At 48.0% G+C, this 21,176-nt stretch overlaps 1 protein-coding gene across 9 annotated transcripts in view; it reads right to left on the bottom strand.

The window, feature by feature from the left end:
• RAP1GAP2 (RAP1 GTPase activating protein 2) overlaps positions 1–21,176 on the bottom strand; it is a 219,175-nt gene that overhangs the window by 64,846 nt on the left and 133,153 nt on the right. For 2 of the 9 annotated variants that reach the window (XM_045164908.1, XM_045164907.1), the window contains exon 1: positions 14,536–14,692. The exons of the other annotated variants lie outside the window; for them this stretch is intronic. In XM_045164908.1, coding sequence (XP_045020843.1) covers positions 14,536–14,562 — 27 coding nt within the window. In that variant the 5' untranslated portion in view covers positions 14,563–14,692. Of the gene's footprint in view, positions 1–14,535; positions 14,693–21,176 lie in introns of those variants that run through there. 9 annotated transcript variants of the gene reach the window in all.

Consider the following 21,176-nt stretch of genomic DNA (forward strand, 5'->3'; position numbering starts at 1 on the left):
TGGTGGTCAAAGGGTTAAGAATCCGCCTCCCAGTGCAGGCGAGGCATGTTGGATCCCTGGCTGGTGAACTAAGATCCCACGTGCTGCAAAGCAACTAAGCCTGTGCAGCACAATTACTGAGCCTGCACACCACAGCTAGAAAGAAGCCCTCAAGCCTCAACAGAAGGCCTGCATGACACACCTAAGACCTGACACAGCCAAATAAACAGATAATGTTTTAAAAAAAGAACTTATACAAATTAGTAAGGATAGAAAGATGAGAAGAAAGAGGATAAGAAGATAGAAACAATCAACATTTTTAAATACACAAACCTCTGACCCAACAATTCCTCTTCTAGAACATATACTATAAACACATTGACACATGAACACAAAGATAGACACAATAAAATGGTCATTGTGGAAACAAATTAAATATCGATCTACAGGAAACTGATCAGAATAAGCTACACAGAATAAAATACAAATACTATGGGAAGCCATGTGTCAATAATTTAGATAACTTAGATGAAATGGGGACTTCCATGGTGGCTCAGACAGTAAAGAATCTGCCTGCAATACGGGGGACCCAGGTTCAATCCCTGGGTTGAGAAGATCCTCTGGAGAAGGGAATGGCAACCCATTTCAGTATTCTTGCCTGGAGAATTCATGGACAGAGGAGCCTGCTGGGCTACAGTCCATGGGGTCACAAAGGGTGGGACATAACTAAGCGACTAATACATACACAGATGAAATGGACAATTCCCAGCCATCACAGACTACCAAAACTGACTCAGGAAGAAACAGAAGATCTAAAAAGACCTATAATAAATAATAGAGGTTGGACTAGTAATCAAAAAACTACCCACAAAGAAAAGCCTGGGTCCAGATGGCCTTTAGTTGTAAATTTTACCCCTTAAAGAAGAAGTAATACTAATTCCTCCCAAACTCTTCCAGGAATAGAAGAGGGAACACTTTCCAACTTATTTCATGAGGCTAGTACTACGCTGACACCAAAATTAACATCACAAGAAAAGAAAACTACAGGCCAATACAGCTTATGAAAATAAATGCAAAAATTCTCAACAAAATTCCAGCAAACTGAACCCAGCAACATAAAAAGAACTACCATTTCAGTAATTCCACTCCCAGGTATATACCCCCAAGACAAGTGAAAACACACGTCCACTAAAGAACTTGTACACGAATGTTCACAGCGGCAGTATTCGTAATACCCCCCAAAGTGGAAACAACCCAGATGCCCATCAACTTCTGAATAAACAGATTATAGGATATCCAGACACTAGAATAGTATTCAACCATTGAAAAAAAGAATGAAGTACTGGCACATGCTACAACATGGATAAACCTTGAAAACACTGTGCTAAGTGAATGGACACAGACATAAAAGGCTGCATATTATGTGATTCCATTAATATAAAATGCCCAGAATAGGCAAATCTATAGAGACAGAATGTAAATTTGTGGTTGCTTAGGGCTCAGAGAAATGGAGGATTTGGAAGCTACAGGATATAAGGTTTTTATTGGAGCTGATGAAAAATGTTCTAAAATTGATTGTGGTAATGGTTACACAATTCTGTAAATAAACTAAAAACATTAAACTGTACACTTTAAATAAAACTGCTCAATTATTCGGAAAGAAATCTGAGGACTTCCCTGGTGGTCCCGTGCTTAAGAATTCGCTTTCCAATGCAGGGGACTCAGGTTCGATTCCTGGTTGGGGAACTAAGATCCCGCATGCTTCGGGGCAACTAAGCCCACACACCACAATTACAGACCCCATGCCCCAACTAGAGAGAAGCCTGCCTGCCACAGCGAAAGGTCCTGAATGCTGCAACTAAGATCGGATGCAGCCAAAAGAAATATGTTTCGAAAAGAAAGCAGTAGTTCCATATTGCTGACATAAGATGCTCTCCAAGATCTATTGAATATAGGGGGGCGGGGGTGCAATTCAGAACATCACAGAGACTGTGACCCCATTTTAGTAAAAACAAAACCTAAAATTATTTATAGGTATGTATATAAATGCATAGAAAATAATACAGAAGAATATACCTCACACTGCCAAAAAGTTGTTATAACAAGAAGAGGGAGAGAGTAGGGAAGGGAATTCTGCTTTATATATGGGATGCTTCACAAGCATGTAGACCTACATTACTTGCATAGTTCAGTTTCAAAGAAATAAGTTTTGTAAAGGAAACAAAAATATGCAAAGGACTCAATTTGCTCAAGGAGAAATATAAAATGACCAGTGAAACATGCCCAGCCTCCCTAGTTATTAAAGTAATTAAGATAATAAGAAGATAACATCTTTCACCTATCAGATTGGCCACGATTAAAAAGAAAATTCAGTGCTGGCAAGGACTATAGATAAGCATGTGCCTGGTACTTTCTGAAGGGCAATTTGGTACAATGTGTCCAAAGCCTGAAAAATGTTCAGGTATTTTGGTCCATAAACCTACCTTAAGGAATTTACACTAAAGCAATATTTGGGCAACTACACAAAAATATTGTATACAAGGATATTTGTAGAAACATTGTTTATGGGTTAAAAAAAGTGGAACTAGTTGAAGTACATATCAATAAGGGAAAAATAAATAATACACGGAAGTATGCCCGTACAATAAAATAACTCTAAAAGGAGATCTGTATTGGTTATGCTGGTATGAAGATTCATGTCATATCGCTCAGTGAGAAAAGTAAGGATCAGAGCAATATGGTCCCTTTTTAATTATTATTTACTTATTTATTTTTGGCCATACTGGGGCTTCATTGCTGAGTGCAGGCTTTCTCTCCTTGCAGCGAGTGGGGCCTATTCCCTAGCCGTGTGCTTGGGCTTCTCACTGCAGTTGATTCTCTGGTTAAGGAGCACAGGCTCTAGGGTGCACAGGCTCAGCAGTTGCAGCTCATGGGCTCTAGAGTGTGGGCTCAGCAGTTGTGGCACATGGGCTTAATTGCTCTGAGGTACGTGGAATCTTCCCAGATCAAGGATTGAACCCGTGTCCCCTGTATTAGCAGGCGGATTGTTAACCAGTGGACCACCCAGGGAAGTCCTGATCCTTTTTTTTTCCCAACATATATATCTTCCTGTGGATGTACACATCACTTTTGAAGGATATTTGCCAAGTTGAGTTATAGGTTAAGGATAATTTTTTGCTTTTCAGTATTTTTTCACTTTTCTATAACAATTATAAATCATTTCTGTAATTAATCAACTGCAAAGACTTCAACACGTAATCAGAGGCTCTAACATGCCTCTCTTCCCTTCCCCAACTCCTGCTACAGTATGCCCCAACCGGCACTTTCATAAGATAGCAGTCCCAGGAACACAAGTTTTACAGCCTTTTGTGCCCACAGAAAGCCCCTGAATTCAGGCCAATTAATTTCCAGGTCTAATCATGACCCTGTGTGTTGTAGATAAAGAAATTATCTTGAATCACCCCCACATCCAACTTACCCATTGGTATCTATATAATCTGGCAACCAAAAAAACCTTAGGTGTGTTCTTACACAATGTTCTTGTGCTAGTTAATCAATTAACCCCACATGATTAAACATTGGTCACTGGAAGTACTGGGGAAGGGCCCCTTCCCAGGTGGCTCAGTGGTAAAGAACCTGTCTGCCATGCAGGAGACTCCAGTTCAATCTGTGGGTCAGGAAGATCCCCTAGAGGAGGAAATGGCAACCCATTCCGGTATTCTTGCCTGGGAAATCCCATGGACAGAGGAGCCTGGCAGTCTACACTTCATGGAGTCTCAAAAGAGTCGGACGTGACTTTGCAACCACACAACAACAACAGATCTTAAAAATTATGAGACAAAATTAGTGATGCTGCAGGTGACCAGTGGTTCAGAGCAGACAGGCAGCACTCCTTGCTGGGTGGTAAGAATCTTAGTTCACTACTGCTACGTAACAAATTACTCCCCAAACTTAGCAACTCACAACAATGTCCACGGGTCAGGAATTCAACTGCTTCATTGGGCAGCTCTGGCTGAAGGTTTCTCAGGCAGCTGCATTCAGGATGTCAGCAGAGGCTGAAGGCTTGATTGTGGCCAGGGGATCTGCTTCTGAGATGGTTTAGTCACAAAGCTGTCAGCAGGAGGGCCCAGTTCCCATCACACGGACCACCTCCTTTGGCTGCTTGAGTGTCCTTACAACGTGGCGGCTGACCCTCCCCCACCCCAATCCACCTAGAGCAAGGCAGCCAAGAGAGAAAGCACAAAAGAAGCTATAGTACCTTTACATCTATTCCTTATTCTAGTCCTTATTTTTATCTTAGTTTATCCTTATTCTTTATGGGTTTTTTAATATTTATTTTTTTTATTTGGATGCTTTGGGTCTCAGTTGCAGCATGCAGGAACTTCCTCGCAGCATGTGGGATCTTTTGTTGCAGCACTTGAACGTCACTCTAGCTGTGGTGTACAGGCTCCAGAGCACACAGGCCTCGAAGCTGCAGCCTGTGGCCTTAGTTGCCCCGTGGCAGGTTGGATCTTAGTTTCCTGACCAGGGATCGAACCCGTGTCCCCTGCATTCAAAGGCGGATTCCTAACCAATGAACCACAGGGAAGTCCCTGTCCTATTCTTCAGAAACAAGTGTCCATGACCAGCCTGCACTCGAAGGGATAGGAATGAGGTTCCACCTCTACAGGAGAGAAGTGTCAAAGAATTTGAGGTCATGTTTTAAAATGACCGCATCAAGGAAGGCTTCTTGTAAGGCTTCTGGTTGTAAATGCAACCAGACCTTAAAAGATAAACAGGAATCACTTGATAGAGGAGTGTGTGTTAGTTGCTCAGTCCTGTCCGACTCTTTGCGACCCCATGGACTGTAGCCCACCAGGCTCCTCTTGTCCATGGGGATTCTCCAGGCAAGAATACTGGAGTGGGTTGCCATTTCCTTCTCTGGTGGGGGGAATCTTTCCAACCCAGGGATTGGACCCAGATCTCCTGCATTGCAGGTGGATGCTTTACCGTCTGAGCTACTAGGGAAGCCTAATAGCAAGGGTGGGGAGGGTGTTACAGGCATTGTTATAACAGCGAGGTCAAAGGTGAAGGAGCATGGTGTGTACTCAATGAACGGTGAGTGGATCAACTCGGCTGCCCGAGGCCTCTGGGTCAACATCCTGAAGTTCAGACTGAAAAGGAGGGTGCAGGCCTGAGAGACTCTGAATGCCAGGAATTTGGGCTTAATCTGGAAGGTCCTGGAAAGCTACTGAGGTTTGCGTATGGTAGAAAGACTGTCCTCCCTTAATATCTGTGGGGGATTGGTTCCAGCATCCCTGAGGGTACTGAAATCCAAGGATGCTCCAGGCCCTTAAAGACAATGGCACAGGGACTTCCCTGGTGGTCGACTAGTTAAGAAGTTGCCTTCCAATGCAAGAGACACAGGTTCAATCCCTGGTCTGGGAAGAATCCACATGCCCCGGGGTGATTAAGCCTGTGTACCACAACTACTGAGCCTGTACTGCCCCGCCCCCCCGCCCCCCACAGCCCATGCTCCAAAAAGATAAAAGAAGCCAGTGCAATGAAAAGCCCGTGCACCACAACTGGAGAGTACCCCCTGCTTGCCACAACTAGAGAAAGCCCATGAAACACTGAAGACCCAGTGCAGCCAAAACTAAATAAATGAATAAAGAAAAATTTTTAAGAAAAGAAAATGACGGCACACAGCTGCCCGCTTTTCCCACAGGTTCCACCAGCTGGGGATCAAAATCAAAATCTTTGGTTCAATCTGTGGATGCAGAACCCATGGATACAGAGGGTCAGTTCAACAGGAGGCGTAGAAGCCAGTGGTCAAATCCAGGTCTGGAGAGTGGCCAACATCCTACTGACCTGTTTGTGTGGCACGAGGCCTGTGATTCAATCTCTCTTACTTCCCTCACCTGAAAGCGGAATCAGCCCCTGCCTTTCAGGGCTCACGTGAAGATGAAGTAAGAATATGAACAAGAAGTACCAGAGCCTGGTCCATGGCTTTTGTTATTGTTCAATCGCTAAGTCGTGTCTTACTCTTTATGACCCCATGGACTACAGCACACCGGGCTCCCCTGTCCTTCACTATCTCCTGGAGTTTTCTCACATTCATGTCCATTGAGTCGGTGATGCTATCTAACCTTCTCATCCTCTGCTGCCTGCTTCTCCTCCTGCTTTCAATCTTTCCCAGATCAAGGTCTTTTCCAATGAATGGGCTGTTTGTAACAGGTGGCCAAAGTGTTGGAGCTTCAGCTTCAGCATCAGTCCTTCCGATGAATATTCAGGGTTGATTTCCTTCAGGATTGACTGGTTTGATCTCCTTGCTGTCCAAGGGACTCTCAGGAGTCTTCTCCAACACCACAGTTCGAAAGCACCAATTCTTCAGTGCTCAACCTTCTTTACAGTCTAACTCTCACATCCATACATGACTACTGGAAAAACAGCAACTTCTATAAGGAATTCTGAGAAACTTCACTCTGGAAATAAACTCTGTCCTGCTGGGAGATGATCTAGTACCTTTAGGTAGTTAGCTTTTCCTTTTATTTTTATGAAAATTTTTATTTATTTAATTTTTGGCCTTGCTGTGCAGCATGCCAGATCTTAGGCCCCAACCAAGGATCAAACCCGTGCCCCCTGCAGTGGAAGCAAAGAGTCTTAACCACTGGATCACCAGGGAAGCCCCAGCTTCTTCTGATTAAGCTTTTCTTGACTTCGTCTGTCTTCCCAGAGGCAGTATGTTTCAATTACTGTTAAAAATGGGTATACTTCCTGAATGAAGATGCTCCATGGCCTCGGGGCTGGCACAGATGATGAGATGAAAGGGCTGTGACTCAGCCTCAGTCCTGAGTAACGCACAGGGTGGACAACTGTGGCGTGGACAGTGTCCAGGAGCAGAAATTGGCCAGCGGCAACTCGGCCTGGGCTGACCTGGCCCCACTTCATGGTGACTTGTTGAACTTTCCAGTGGGATGGTGCCAGCCTTGGCAAAGAGCAAGCCTCCTTTTCCACCCAGAAGCAAGGTGACTCAGGCCAGCCTGGGACCGCAGTTCCAGTCCCACCCTTGTCCACACCCCCTGAGACTGCTTCACGCAGCCAAGGGCGCGCAGCAGGCATGCAATAAATGCTCACTGACTCACGGGCATCATCCCACAGGCCCTTCAGGACAGAACGAAGACCTGCCGGAAGCATCCTTCAGAAGGGGACCCCCTCCATCAGTTAGCAAGAAATGTAGTTCGGCTTCCTCACTAGTACCAGCGGCCCAGCTGTCTAACTTATTATTAGCAATAGCCATCACCACCCAAATCTGAGCAGAGGCCAGCTTTCCCCCTGGGCTCTGCTTTAACAGCCAGTCGAGAAGTCCATGAAATAATCATCGAGAGCCAGCACTCAGCTAAGGAATCCACAGGCTGGGCCCCAAGGGTCTGTCCAGGTTCAAGCCGTGTCCTCCCACCTCCCCATATAGAAACTACCCAAACTTCCTTTAGAAGGACAAAGCAAGTCCTTGAGGGGACAGGGTCAGAGGAGGTCCAAGGTAACAGGGGCAGGAGAGAACAGGAACTGCAAGGCCAGTCTTGAGGAATCTTCCTGGCATCCCTCCTTGTTCACTCTGGCGCCAGCCCCTTGCCCAGGTGGTGAAGAAGCAGAAGCAATGGAAGAAATTCAGTACAGGAGGGCCACCGCCCCATCTCAGCACCCTGGCCCCTTCCTGGGGACAGGAGGGGCCTGGCCTACCTCCCTCTGGTCCACAGCAGCTCTACACGTGGATGCGGCCTTTCCCAGCAGATGGGCGGCCACCTGTTCTTTCCTTCTTACAGCATCGCAGCTCGGAGGCCCCCACCAGCACATTCCCCCCTCTTTCCTCCTCCTCTCTGAACCTTGCTGGAGATGTAACACCCACCGCCATCCATCTGCTGCCCACCGGATCGCTGCTGGGGGTCCTGCCCTAGCTTTGGGCTCCTCTGCTCCCCTCTTGCAGGCAGGCTGTGTTTGTGTGTGAGCAGCCTTCCTACACTCTTGCCCAGGAGGTACCACCCACCCACTGCTCACACACAGGACGAGGTTGTGTGAGCACCTGAGCCTTGCAACGGGGCTCAGAACCGCACTGACTCACAGGGCGGTGGTCGGATAACGTGAGCCTGTCTGCAGAGCTGGGGACGGCACCCAACACAGGACTCACTCCATGCACAGCAGCAGCGACTGTCTCCTGATCCAGCCTCAACGTAGGACGTGCATGAGGAGGCCAAGTCATATTAACAGCGACCAGAAGGGCTAAAACCAAACAAGGATGGAAGACAAGGTGTCTTCCAGCCCACAGGGGTCCCAGGAAAACAGGATGGAGATGAGGTCGGGGTAGGGGAGAAAACAGGGGTCTGAGCAGGTTTCTCATCCCACAGGGAAGGAAGACATCACTAAAGAAAAGGATTCCTGCAGAATTTCATAGAGATTTTTGGAAACTTGGGGAGCTGGGAGCCCAGAGCACACACCCCGTTGGGAACCAGATCAGATGTGTCCCAGGGCTGCCCAACCATACCACACACTGAGCTGTCCTGGCTCAGCTGCTGGCTCAGAGGCCCCTATCTGCAGGACAGCAGGATGAGGGCCAGCTGGACGCCAGCCTGGCTGCTGAAACCTGTAGAGGAAGGCAAAGGATGGTCCACGAGAACGGAAAGCCCTCGAGGGCAGGGCTCTGATTATTTTGTCCACTGCTATATCCCTGGGTTTACAGCTGCCTGGCACAGAGGAGATGCTCAGGAAACATTTCCTGAGTGAATGACTCAAAACCCTGCCCTGCAAGATAAGAATGAAATGGGCAGGGGAGACTGACTGTAAGTGACTGGAGCTATCTCCTCGGGATGGCTACAGTCAGGGCAGGACAGGCCAATGCATGTGCTCCTAAGCGCTGTCTCTTCTCTGACCACAGACTGCACCCCTCACCCTGGACAGCCAACAGGAGTCCCCAGTAAGTTCCATCCAGACACAGGTCCTATTCCAATCAATTCTCCCCTATGCACACTTCAAGTTTCTCCTTCCCTGCTTTGGTCTCCCTTCCCACCATCTCACACCGAACATAGCTCCTTGGCTGCTGGAGTCCTGCAGAGGTACAGCTTCAACTATGTCAAGTTGGGCCAGGAGCCTGCAAGACTCTTTATTACCTATGGCAATGCTGATACAATGGAACCACGTGAAGGACCTTTTAAAACCCAGGTTCCTGCCATCACCACTGCCCCCCACACCACCACACTGCCGCCAAGAGAATCTGCATTTCTAACACACTCCCAGGTAATACCGATACTCCTGACCAGAGACCACACTGTGAGAACCATTGACCTATGGAATTATCATGTTTAATGCAGAGGGGGTGTGAAAGGGACCAAACTGGCTAGAGCAGAGATAGGACACGGAAAAGAGTGGGAGGATGGCTGGTTTTTATAAGACATCTTCAAAATTAGGCATATTCATTTTTAAATCTATGAAAGAGGATTTGAAAATGCAAATGACTACAAGTACCAGGCAAGTAACATTTAAAAATGAAGAGATAACAAGAGATTGGATCGGTAATCCAAAATTTCCCAACAGAGAAAAGTCCAGGGTCAGACAGCTTCATGGTAAATTCCAACAAACATTTAAAGAAGAATTAGCACCAATCCTTCATAAACTCTTCCAGAAGAAGCAAAGAGGAAGGAACACTACTTAACTCATTCTATAGGCCAGCATTACCAAAACCACACAAAGAAACCACAAGGAAATAAAACTACAGACCAATATCCCTGATGGACACAGATGTAAAAATTCTCAACAAAATACTAGCTCATCAAACCCAACAGCAAGTTACACACTGTGTCCAGGTGGGATTTATCCCAGGAATGCAAGGTTGGTTCAACATAAGGAAGGAAATCAATCATCACATTAATGGAATTAAGGGGGAAAAAAAAACCACAAAATCATCTTGATGCAGAAAGAGCATCTGACAAAATCTAATGCCCTTTCTTGATGAAAAAAACACTCAGAAAACTATGAATAGAAAGGAACTTCCTCAACATGATGAGGGCTTTTTTTTTTTAAATCTATAGCTAACATCATGCTCAATGATACTGAAAGCATACTGCAAGCTTTCCCCCTGAGACCAGGAACAAAGAAGGATGCCCACTTTCTCCACTACTATTGTGTGTACTGAAAGTTCTATCCTGAACAATTCAACAAGAGAAAGAAATGAAAAAGGAAAAATAAAACTATATTTGCAGGTGACATGATCCAATATGGGAAACCCAAAGAATCCACAAAAACACTGCTAGAGCTAATAAAGAAAATCAGAAAAATTGCAGAGTGCAAGATCAGCACACAAAAGTCATTTGTACTTCTATACCCCAGCAATGAACAATCTGAAGAGAAAATTAAGAAAACAACTCCATTTACAAGAGTATCAAAAAAATAAAATAAAATCCCTAGAATAATTTAACCAAGGAGGTAAAGCATTCAAGCACTGAAAACTAAAAGACATTGATGAAAGAAATTAAAGAAGACTTAAATAAATGGTATGGCATTCCTTGTTCCTGGGTTGGAAGAATCAGTATTGTTAAGATGGCAATAACCACCCAAAGTGATCGACAGATTCAATCCAATCCCTATCAAAATTCAAGTTGGATTTCTTTGCAGAAGTTGACAAGCTGTTCCTAAAATTGATGTGGAAACTCAAGGAACTCAGAATAGCCAAAACATTCTTGGGAAAAAACTCACAATTCCCAATTTCAAAACTTACTACAAGGCTACAGTGATCAAAACAGTGTATTACTGACATAAGGATAAACAATGGAATAAAATTTAGAGCCCAGAGATAAATCCATGCATTTCTGGCCAATTGACTCGTGACAAGGCCAAGACCAATAGACAGAGAAAGAACAGTCTTTTCAACAAATGGTGCTAGAAAAGCTAGATACCCACATGCAAAATAAGCAAAGTTGGACACCTGTACACAACACCATATCCAGAAAGCAAAAACTTAAAGCTAAGAGCTAAAACTGTAAAACTCTTAGAAGAAAACATAGGGTTAAATTTTCATGATCTTAGATTTGGTAATGTATTCTTAGACATGACACCAACAAAAAAGGAAACATAAATTATTGAACATCAAAATTTAAAACTTTTGTGCTTTAATGGACATTATCAAGAAAGTAAAAAGACAACCAACAGAATGGGAGAAAATATTTGGAAGGCACACATCTGTATCCAGAATACATGGGCTTTCCTGGTAGCTCAGCAGTAAAGAACTGCCTGCAATGCAGGAGACACAGGAGACGCTGGTTTGATCCCTGGGTCAGGAAGACCCCCTGGAGGAGGAATGACAACTCAGTCCAGTATTCTTGCCTGGAGAATCCCATAGGCAGAGGAGCCTGGTGGCCTACAGTTCATAGGGTTGCAGAGAGTCAAACACCACTGAAGCCACTGAGTAGCACATAAGCGTGCACATCCAGAATATATAAAGAACTCTGATAACTTAACAAAGAGACAAACAACCCTATTTTAAAATAGGAAAAGGACTTGAACAGACATTTCTCCAAAGAAGATATACAAATGGACAATAGGAAAATGAAAAAAACACTCCACATCATTAAGTGGTGTGCATGGGTGTGCTAAGTCCCTTCACTCAAGTTGTGGGGAAATGCAAATCAAAACCACAATGAGATACCATTCTCACACCCACTGGGATGGCTATAGTCAAAAAATAGAAAATAACAGGTGCTAGCGAGCATGTGGAAAAATTGGAACCCTCACACATTGCTGGTGGGAATGTAAAATGGCACAGCTGCTGTGGAAAACAGTTTGGCAGGTCCTCAATAAGTTAAACATAGAGTTGCCATATGACCCAGCAATTCCACTCCTAGGTAGATACCCGAAGAACTGAAAACAAGTACTCACACAAATACTTGCACACAAATGTTCATTCATGCACTGAAGAGTTGCACTATTTACACTTGCCAAAAGGTAGAAACAACCCAAACGTCCATCAACAACTGGACAGATTAATAAATTGTGGTGCATCCACACAACAGAATATCATTCAGCCAGGAAAAGAAACGAAGTGCTGATACAAGCTACAACGTGAATAAGCCTCAGAAAAACATCCCAAGTGAAAGATGCCAGACACAAAAGGTCCCATACTGTATGACTCCATTTCTACAAAATATCCAGAATAGGCAAATCAATCCATAGAGAGAGAAAGCAGATGAGTGAATGCCAGGGGCTGGAGCTGGGCGGGGGGTGCGGGGAGCAATGGAGAGCAAGAGCTAAATGGGATTTGATTTGGAGGTGACAGAAATAGTTTAGAACTAGACAGAGATGATGGTTGCAAAATACTGTAAATATACTAAATGCCAATGAATCGTTCACTTTAAATGATTGATTTTATGTTGTGTACATTTTCCCTCAACGAAAATAAGAGTTGGGAGAGTGAACCAATGGTAATGGAAGAGTGCACATCCCTTGCAAAAGGGGCAACCGCTGCTCCTCTCTGCCAGGCTGCAAGCAGGAATGCCAGCTTAATGTTACCAGCATTTTCAACATTTCAAGGTAAGCCAGAAATCCCAATTTGTAGGTAAACTCCCAACTTTTAGACATTGGTAACCAAATGTTCTCTACATGGACCAAACAAAATGTGTCTATGAGCCAAGTCAGTCCACAAGCCGCTGTATAACAAGGAGACACCGCATGTTTCTAAGCTGGAAAATGAGAAGATAAAAGAAAAATTTAGGGAGTCCCAAGATATTCTCTGTTGGGTATGATATGCCAGGCACTGGAGCACTGGAACAGGCACATTACAAATGCTAGCCTGTCAGTCCACGGAAGGAGGGTTAGAGGGGTGGAAGGCATTGAGTGATTAAGCAACTTGCCCAAACTGAACACATTCAGTAAAGGCAGAAGCCAGATTCAGGTTCAGATCTATCTGGGTTTGAGAACTCCACATCTCACTGTGTGCCTGACAGACATCTCAGACTGAACTAGGCCCAACAGAACACTCAGAAACTCTTTTTTTTTTTTTTTTTTAAATCCTTAACTCTTCCCCTCAAAAGCTTTCCTCCACCCTAGCCAGTTTTGCCCATTGTCCACCCACCCTGACAAAATCCCCAGGATCATCACTGATTTCTTTTTCCTCATTCTCCATATCCAATAGGCCTGCAGAGTGAAAGTGTTGCTCAGTCGTGTCCAACTCTTTGCGACACCATGGACTATAGCCTGCCAGGCTTCTCTGTCCATGGAATTCTCCAGACAAGAATACTGGAGTGGGGTCCCTTCTCCAGGGGATCATCCTGACCCAGGGATCAAACCCAGGTCTCCTGCATTGCAGGCAGATACTTCACTTTATGAGCCACCAGGGAAGCCCCGATAGGCCTGCAAGTCCAATGTCAAAATATCTCCCAAGTCTGAGCACTTGTCAACAGCATCCCTACTCCCATCATCTCTCACTGCCCCTCATCAGGACCACGCAGCAGCCTCCTCGGCAGTCCCCAGCTTCCACACCAGTGCCCCCCTAACCAGCCCAGCCCCCTCGGACATCAGCCACACAGTCTTTCTGGAAGATAAATTAGATGGCACCCATCTCCCTCCAGTGCACCACTCCACACCCTGCCAAGGTCCAGGGGTGTCAGGACATTTCGGTTTGTAACAAGGTCACCAGGCTCACACCCTGCCCCCTGCTCTGGAGCTACTGGTGGCTCAGCCTGGGATTGGGGGACTTCTCGACCAACCCTCAAACAAGTATCCTATCACGCCCCACACTCCCTAAACAGTCACAGTCCAGGAAGAGAAAGAAAGGGAAGAACTCAGCCCAGCCACCCACCTCCCCCGACCTCCCGCCTGCCACAGATAGGTGTGAATGAGAAGACAGCAGTCCTGACCCCATGTTCAGCAGGAGGGGCACAAGGCCTGGCAGAGCTGAAAGAGGGGGGTGCCCATAGAGCCTCCAGGGACAATCTGACTTGGCAGGAAGGGACTTTGACTCCCAGGCCAGGGGGAAACGTCACACACACCATTCCCAAGTGTCACCCTAACAGCCCCAGGGCCCTGTGACAGGACACAGGCTCCTGCCAGGGCCTTCCCAGGCACACAGCACAGAGCAGGGAGGGCTGCAGCCACAGGGCTGGCCTGCCAACTCCGAGTGTCTGTAGCCAGGCGGAAGGAAGGCAGCTGCAGTGTCCCTCCCTCTCCTGCCCCTGGCACCCCACCTGGCACAGCCTTCAGGTGGGTGAGAGTCCCCTCAGGCCTTCACCCGGCATCAGGAAGCCTCGACAGAGGAGCACAGACGTGAGCCCTGCCCAGTCTCACGCCAGAACCCCCAGCTCACACCTCCAGGTCAAGGGTAAAGGCTCTGGTCCCTGACTCCACCCCACACCCCCTCTTCATCCCTAATCCCCTCTGTCCCGGGTCTCTCCTTCCCCGAGTGACAGGTGGCCTCCGCACCCAACCAGGGCTCCTTGCCAGGTGACACGGGGAGTGGTCGTCTGGCTCCTGCCTTGACCGGGCCACTCTGGGCAGCCGGTGTGAACAGGCATAGCCCCCTAACCCGGGCACACTCACCAAAATGTTCTTTAAGAAATCCATCATCTTCCACCAGTGCCTTCCCCTGCGAGTTGAGGGGGCCCCTGACTGTCTGCCTGAGCAACACTGTTGTGGTGGCTGCCAGCACCCCAGCTGCTGCTGCTGCCGCTGACGTTGAACAACTTCCTTAAGATCAAACAAGGAACTGCAGGACTTGGGTGTCCGCCCGGAGCTGTCATTCCACATTGACTGGACCTGACCTTTGACCCCCCCCGTCACCGCTGCTGTTTTTCTGGGGAACCCAGAGCTGGTGGAGCCACCGCATAGCGTACGTAGTAAGAGTGAGAGGTTCTCCCCCCAGGGGAGAGGCGCCGGAGGTTGTCAGGGGAGACTCGTTCAGGGGTGTTGGAAGCATTAGTGTCCCTCCAGCCTTAATCTCTTTGTTTAATTTCATTTATTTAATTATTTAGGCTGTGCTGGGTCTTCATTGCTGCACAGATGTTTCTCTAGTTGCAGTGCCTGGGCTTCTCACTGCAGGGGCTTCTCTTGTGGAGCATGGACCCCAGGGCGCGAGGGCTTCAGTAGTTGTGGCACACGGGCTCTAGAGCGCAGGCTCAGCAGCTGTAGAGCGCAGGCTCTAGGTTACACAGGCGTCACTAGTTACAGCTCCGGGCTCTAGAGCAGAGGCTCAATAGCTGTGGTGCACGGGCTTACTTGCTCCATGGCATGTGGGATCTACCCCGACCTGGGACTGAACCTGTGTCTCCTGCACAGGCAGGCCGATTCTTTATCACTAAGCCACCAGGGAAGCCCCCTTCCATCCTCATCTGGAGTGACTTCTCAATGCTGCTGGCCTGTGATGTATGATAGTAGGCAGGACTGGGGCACAGCATGCTGTGGGACTCAGGGCAGGCCCCACTGGCTTGGGACCTCAATTTTCCCATCTGCAAATTGAGAAGCCCTATGTATAAGAAGAATAAAAATGAAGTAGAAAGAAAGCAGGTGCCGGCATCTTATAGGCATTCACGTGGTCCCCATAGAGCCCCAAATCTCTTACTCAAAGATTTGAAGAAACAGCTAAAGACGTGGTTCCTTTGCAGGCGGGTCTAGTAGGAGGGAGGGCATCGGTGGTGGCCCAGTTGGTAAAGAATCTGCCTGCCGATGCAGGAGACTCAGGTTCGACCCCTGAGTTGGGAAGTCGGACACGACTTAGCAACTAAACCCTCCCCACCTGGTAGGAGGGAACAGGGGCATGGTGAACGGCTTTCTTTCACCAAACACTCTGCTGCTGCTTCAGTCGTGTCCGACTCTGTGCGACCCCTGAGACGACAGCCCACCAGGCTCCGCCATCCCCGGGATTCTCCAGGCAAGAACACTGGAGTGGGTTGCCATTTCCTTCTCCAATGCGTGAAAGTGAAGTCGCTCAGTCGTGCCCGACTCTTAGCGACCCCATGGACTGCAGCCTACCAGGCTCCTCCATCCATGGGATTTTCCAGGCAAGAGTACTGGAGTGGGGTGCCATTGCCTTCTCCAACCAAACACTCTAGGTTTTATTTTTCCAATCATTGTAAGGTATTACTTTGGTTTAAATTTTTTTTTAATGTGCCTTAAAAAAGAGAGCAGTCCTCACGTCTTGTGGTTGTCCCACAAGAAAAATAAAAAATAAGTAACGTAAACGGCTTGAGAAGACTTGTACTGCATCTACAGTCCAAGGCCCAGAGGCATCAAGTGCTGCGCTGTTAACAGAGTAAGAAACCAGGCCCCAGAGCTCAGCCCAGGGCTCACCTGGGTCTCGGAGTCTCTTCCAACACTAATAAACACATCACATTTCACATCCATCCATAGTCCTTGGTCCCATTCCAGCTCTGGAAGAAAAGTTATGTCCCAGCTCAAAAGGAAGGGAATGAATTTTTAAATCCCTCAAAAAAAAGGCAGCATGGTGTGGAAGAAATAGCCCCTAGACCTTGTGCATAGCTGACCAGGCTTTAACCTGAAGTTCTGCTTCTTACAAGCTGTGCAGGTTGGTTGCTCAGCCTCTGAGCCTCAGTTTCCACATCTGTAAAATGGACAAAATCTGACCCGCTTTGCACAGTGGCTGTAGAGTAGGGTGTGATATATATAATACGTCCAGGGAGAATGAGGCACAAACACCCTCAGTATGTGGCCACCATGATGATCTTCATTCCTTCCCCCAGTGCTCACTCCTCATGCCCTGGCCCCTAGAGACAGTGTGAAAAGTACCCCCACCACCTGCTCAGCTCCACTCAGAAGCTGATTATTTTTATTTTTTGGCATGCCACGTAGCATGTGGCATGTTAGTTCCCTGACCAGGGATCAAACCTGTGCCCCCTGCATCAGAAGCACAGTCTTAACCACTGGACCACGAGGGAAGTCCCCAGGAAGCCTATCCTATCTCTGCTTCCCCTCCTGGAGCCCAGCCTGCCGCCAAACACACAGCCCACACGCTCTGTCCAGTGCAGTCCCATCCTACGCTGGCTCGAGCCCAGAAACCCCAACAGCATCCACGGGAGATCAGAGAGGCCAGGATATGTCCCCAGGGACTGGGAGAGGACACAGCTCAATCGAGGTCAGAGAAGGTCTTGGCATGAGTCCATCCCTGGGGGCATCAAGTGACAATGAAGGTCAGGGAAGTGGGGGAGGGGGCAGAGTTCTAGGAGGTGAACTGGGCCATCTCACACATCTGGAGGCATCACGTGCCCGAGGAAACCCTGGCCGCGGAGAAGACTAGCAGTGTCCCTTCCAACTCTTACAAACCTGATAGAGAAGTCCATGTCAGGAGAAAGGAGTGGTCAAGCTCACCACCCTCCCTGTCCCTAAAGGGGCCCCAGTGGGCTATCCCTAATGAGCCCTTCTCTCCTGCGCCTGGAGAAGAACCCTGGATGAGGCGCCTGTGTCCTCAACATCCTCCCACACCTGCTTCTGGCTCATCTGCATTCCTGCTCTGGGCCCGTGAGTCAATACCAGGGCCCCACTCCTACCCCACCCTGCAGCCAGGCTGTCCAGGACATGCCACATCCAGAATACTTCTGCCACCCGCTTGGCCACAGCATACCAGGACCCAGTACAGGAAGCCTTGTATTCCCAAGCCTCTGCCTCCGTGCAGAAATGCATTCAGAGGCAGCAAGGAAGGAAAGAGGCTTACTGATCCCCCCTGGGCCTGGCACTGACTCCGGGTTGTGGACCCTGGGAAGATCAGCCTCAGTTCCTCTCCTTCTTTCTACCCACTCCCCTTGACATGGTTGACTCCTACTTGTCCTTCAGGCCTTAGCTTGGAGATCACTTCCTCCAGGAAGCCTTCCGAGCATCCACCCCTCCCCCAAGTAGTACTTCCATAAGCATCCAGCATGTGCCCTATTGGGTCACTTATCTCTGCATTCTAATTTTTCATTTAATTATCTGTTTTCCCCCCTTCATCTGTTAACCTCAGCTCTCGGCACATAGGTGCTCAATAAATATTTGATGAATGAAGGACTGAATAAAAGAACTGACTTCCATCTAGTGACTAAGATAATCACAGTAGTAAATAATTAGAACCCAATAAAAGAGGAGCAGTCATGATGGTGAGCCGATGCCTACACAGACCCACAGAGGAGTGGACAATGTCTGTGCTGCAAAGGACTTGTGGTTGTTGTTTAGCTGCTAAGTTGTGTCTGACTATTTGCAACCCCAAGGAGCCTGCAAGGCTCCTCTGTCCATGTGATTCTCCAGGTAAGAATACTGGAGTGACTTGCCATTTCCTTCTCCAGGGGATCTTCCTAACCCAGGGATAGAACATGTGTCTCCTACATTGGCAGGTAGATTCTTTACAACTGAAACACCAGGGAAGCCACACTGCAAAGGAGGGACCTTCCCAAAGGAGCTACTTTCTTTATCTTGCAGATAGAGTCATGGCGGTACAAGAAAACCAAGCCCTGCATTTAAGGACACACAGCAGTAGAGCATGAGTCAATATCCAGGCCCAGGGTTCATTCCCACTACCTTCCACCTGCCCCCTAGATTAACGCAGGTCGGGAGAAGCTGAGAAATGAAGCTCAGAGACAGCAACTGACCTGCTTAAGGTCACATGGCCTGTTAGCAGCAGAGCCAGGCATTGTAGGTGAAAGACAGGATGGGGTGGAGAAAACAGAGGGGCAGAGGGGGTCAGGGAGGGACCGAAGGTAAGTGTGTCTGAGCTAAACTCAAGGGGCAGGAAGGAGACTCCAGGCGAGGAGGCCCTCAGCCTCCCCTGGCGGGGTCATGAGCCGTGGTGTGGCAGTATGACCCCAGGCTGGCAGCCTCTCCAGGGTGGGTGAGGGGTGGGGGAACCCACACACCACAAGAGTGAGTCCAAGGACAGGCAAGCACAGAAGAAGCAATGAGGACCAGACAGACCAACAGCCATCCAGGTGGGGCACAAGTGCCCACTGACCGCTGAGAGCCGGGAAGGGGAGGTTAAGGTCTGGGTGCACTTCCCGTCTGTCAGATTAGCCCCTACGCCTCTGAATGAGGGCTCTCTTCCTTCAGAAAAGCCAGAAAAGCCACTACTGAGAGCACCCAACAGTAATCTGATTATAAAAACCCTGCCTGCAGCAAGGCCACTGGGATCAGCAGGGTTTCCTCCCCCGCAGGTAATTTTTCACCGGCAGCTCTAGTCCAGTAGAAAGAGTATGGGACTGGGAATCAGACAGACCAGGATCCAAATTCCAGCCCAGCCTCTGGCCAGCTGTAACCTCGGACCACATGCTCTTCATTTGTAAAGCTGGAATGATACCCATCTTCCCGGTGACGATGAAATGAGATGACAAATGTCATCAAATACGGGAACGGTCATTGATCAACACACGTTGGCTGGCCCTGAATCTATCGGATTTATAGGATTAATTTTGTGACAGGAGCAGTTGATGTTTACTGAGCTCTCACTACGGGTTTCAGGTCCCTGACAAAGTGCATCCTCTTAGCTGATCCCCTTGACCACCCAAGAGGCAGTCACTGTTACCATCCCCACTCTCAGATGTGGAAACTGAGGCTGAGGGTTAAGTACCTAGGCAACAGGCCGTATCATCGATACAGAGAGAGCCTGCAGCATCCAAGCTTTGAACCACCACACTAACAGGGCTCAGGGACATGGCTGGTCCATAAGAAGCAGGATACTCAAATCCCTGCCAACCTCTCTAAAATCTTTCTGAAACCTCTCAGCCAGAATTCCCAGGGCACGTGACTTGATCTGGGTATCATACTCAGTTTTGTCTGTTGTTTGTTTGGGTTTGGGGCTGCACCACATGGCTTGTGGGATCTTAGTTCCCTGACCAGGAATTGAACCTGGGCATCCCCCACCCACACCCACTGCCCTGCTTCAGTTAAAGCACCAAGTCCTAGCCACTGAACCACCAGGAAATTCCTCTAATATTCTGCTCTATCTGAATGGCTCCTAGGAGTGTCTGATCTTTCCCCTAAACTTAGAACTCCTGGCCAGCAGAAGTCACATCTACACACACCACATTTCATCAAATCTTGAAGGACATCCATCGTAAGAGATACTTTACTTTATATACCACAAACAAAGCAAAAACACCACCAATTGCAAACTATTGCTAGGGGAGTGCAGCCTGAGTCCAGAGATGTTAAATGAGAGAGAGGGGAAACGTGTCTTTGAAACGATGAAATACAGTAGTAGATACGCAGCAATTATCTGTACTCAGTAATTATTTCTCGGAGTAGGAGAAAGAGTGCTAAGTCGAAATTTTGTCTGCCTCAAGTTTGTGTCTCACCAGCAGGCTAAGGGGAATGCCACATTTCTCTAAGACTCAATTTTCTCATCTCTAAAGTGGGCAAAATAGTTCTTCTCTTCCAGGGTGTCTATGAGAACCAGGCGAGTTTGAGAACGTGCTTTGTAAGCTGGAAAGCACTGTACCAACCTACGGGGTAAACAGGATGAAAAGGAGATGATGAGGGGCACCAAGAGCAGTTATGAGCGAAGCCAGCAGACCCTGTGGGCGTTTGCAAGGGGCTCTGTAAGCGTGTGGCTGCCTTGGAGCAATCCAGCCCCATTTTCTAGGAAATCGTTGGCACCGCTGCTTCCAAGCTGTCCCTCCCTTGCAACCACGAGATTCACAGCCCGGCGCTGGTGAAGGAATCACGGCGTCCACACCGCTGGAGGCTCTCCAAGTCAGGCTTTGCGGTGCCAGTCCACAGACCTTCTGCTTCTGATCCAGCCAGTGGCCTGAAACTTCTAGTCTTCCCAATAAAGCTGGGGTCAGCTTCAGTTCTGAGCCTCACCGTCGGGGCACCGGAAAAAACAGCCTATGAACCTTATCAGATGATCCGAGATAAGCCTTGATGGGTCTGCCACAGGATGAACTGGAGGGTTAAGTACCCCGGGGGAGACAACAGCCTCAACAAAGGCTTCATGGCAGGAGAGTGAGGAGGGGGTTAGTCTGGCTTTGATCTCACCAGTGACCATACTTGTGGTCCAGGCAAGAGGCCCAGGTCCCCCTGCCCATGTCTGTCCAGAGGAATAGGAAATAAAGCAACACTGAAGCTGAGAAGGTAGGACCAAAAGACAGTGTCGTCCTCCTAGAAAAATGTCTGCTTCCCTCCCAGCCCCCTTGTCCCTGAAATGCAGTGGCTGGCACTTCGCAGCCATTGTCTCTCCTAACTGGCTTGGGTGGGTGGGTGTCTGG

This window comes from Bubalus bubalis, chromosome 3 (genome assembly GCF_019923935.1).
Source record: "Bubalus bubalis isolate 160015118507 breed Murrah chromosome 3, NDDB_SH_1, whole genome shotgun sequence".
NCBI classification, from domain to species: Eukaryota; Metazoa; Chordata; class Mammalia; order Artiodactyla; family Bovidae; genus Bubalus; species Bubalus bubalis.